The sequence below is a fragment of the Nestor notabilis genome, unplaced genomic scaffold, assembly GCF_000696875.1.
Source record: "Nestor notabilis isolate BGI_N333 unplaced genomic scaffold, ASM69687v1 scaffold22107, whole genome shotgun sequence".
NCBI classification, from domain to species: Eukaryota; Metazoa; Chordata; class Aves; order Psittaciformes; family Psittacidae; genus Nestor; species Nestor notabilis.
The window spans coordinates 1-1,697 of NW_009935485.1; the positions used below are offsets into that span (position 1 = coordinate 1).

At 61.7% G+C, this 1,697-nt stretch overlaps 1 protein-coding gene across 1 annotated transcript in view; it reads right to left on the bottom strand.

Annotated features, from left to right (window-relative positions):
• Positions 1-304: 304 nt before the first annotated feature.
• Positions 305-1,697, bottom strand: part of UBTF (upstream binding transcription factor, RNA polymerase I) — a gene marked incomplete at both ends in the record, with an annotated part of 8,710 nt that continues 7,317 nt past the window's right edge. Inside the window, 4 exons of the mRNA XM_010017880.1 lie at positions 305-451; positions 811-879; positions 1,097-1,144; positions 1,253-1,382. Coding sequence (XP_010016182.1) covers positions 305-451; positions 811-879; positions 1,097-1,144; positions 1,253-1,382 — 394 coding nt within the window. The remainder of the gene's footprint in view (positions 452-810; positions 880-1,096; positions 1,145-1,252; positions 1,383-1,697) is intronic.

Consider the following 1,697-nt stretch of genomic DNA (forward strand, 5'->3'; position numbering starts at 1 on the left):
GGAGCCGAGACCACACTCAGTATCTCCATCAGGAAAGAGACAGGAGATGTTCCTCTGCACAACCCGCACCTCTACGGCTGCTCCCAGCTATGCGGCTGCTCCTCACACCCTCCCCGGGGACACTGGGTCTATGGGCTGGGGGGTACTCACCCCATTCCCCTTTGCCTCCCCATGTCCCCCTCTGCCATGCTCCAATCCAAGCCCGGTGGGTTCACCCCCAGCCCCAGAGGAGGGTGATGGGGGGCACAGCAAGGGGTATGGGGCAGCCCCAGCGCCCTCCCCATGGCACCCGCCGCAGCCTCACCTCGTCCCCATCCTCGCTCTCCTCCTCACTGCTGGACTCGGAGGAGTCGCCGCCTTCCTCCGATGAGTCACCGTTGTCATCGTCATCATCCTCGTCTTCATCGTCATCTTCCTCCTCTTCTTCTTCCTCATCGTCATCTTCCGATTCCTGTGGGACGGGAGGAGGGTGGTTGTGGGTGCGTGCACTGGCCACCAGCACCCCCGGGGGCCGCACCCACCCCATCCTCGGCCATCCGTCAGCCTTTGGGCTCCTCCAGCCGCCGAGCAGGCTCAGGGGGGCTCCTGCCCTGCACCTCATCCAGGAGTTTTCCCCATTTATGTTCTAAACAGCCCCAAAAAGATTCCTGGAAGGGGTGTGAGGGGGGGTAAAACCAGCCATGGGTGGGTTTGGAGGATGGATTTGGGGACACCTTTGGGTTATTGCCTCAAGGAAAGGGCAGCAGGAAGCACCTTGAAGCAGAGCCCTGGAACCCGCAGGGAGGAGGGTGCTGGTCATCGTGCACTCACCGATTTGGACTGCATCGTTGGCTTCATCTTGGGGTTGGGGCCCCGGATCTTTCCTATGCTCTTGCGTTTCTGCAGGGGGGGAACAAACCCATTCAGAGCTGCAGAGCTCAGCACCTTCCCAGTGCCCAGCCCAGAGATAACCCCACTGCCGAGCTGCTGCACCGGTGGGAACCCCTTTGGGGGGCTCCCCTAAGCTTGGCCTATCCACCACCCAGCTAAACCTCACCCAGGGGGACCCAGCCCAGCCCCAAGCCCCCGGATCCTCCCGCACTGGGCAGACACTCACATTAGAAGTATGTTCCTTGTAGGCAGCGCGCTCCTGGGGCGAGAGGCTCTGCAGAGACAGGAGGGATGGTCAGGGCATGGACGGAGCAGGGAAGGAGCTGGTGTGAGCAGAGACTGTGTCTATGGTACCCGACTGAGCCCAGGGCTCAACCCTCACCTTGAGCCAGATGTCAAGGTGCACCTTGTACTGCTTCTGCTGCTCCTCCGCCAGCTTTTTGTAGTGGTCCTTCTGGCCCTGGGAGATGCGCTGCCAGCGGCTGGCGTGGGAGAACTTCTGGTAACCGTTCCTGCACGAGAGAGCACGCACAGCGTTGGACAGAACTGAGGCGTCCATGAGCACCCAGCACCACCTCCATCCCCAGCGCGGTCCCGCACACAGACCCTCACCCCAGGCTCCAGACATAGAGAATCACAGAATCAACCAGGTTGGGAAAGACCTTTAAGCTCACCAAGTCCAACCATTCCCAGCACTGCCAAGGCCACCACTGACCCCTGGCACTGAGGCCTCGGCTACACGGGCTGTGAGCACTTGCAGGGACGGTGACTCCAGCCCTGCCCTGGGCAGCCTGTTCCAATGCCTGCGCACCCCCTGGGCAAGGGAT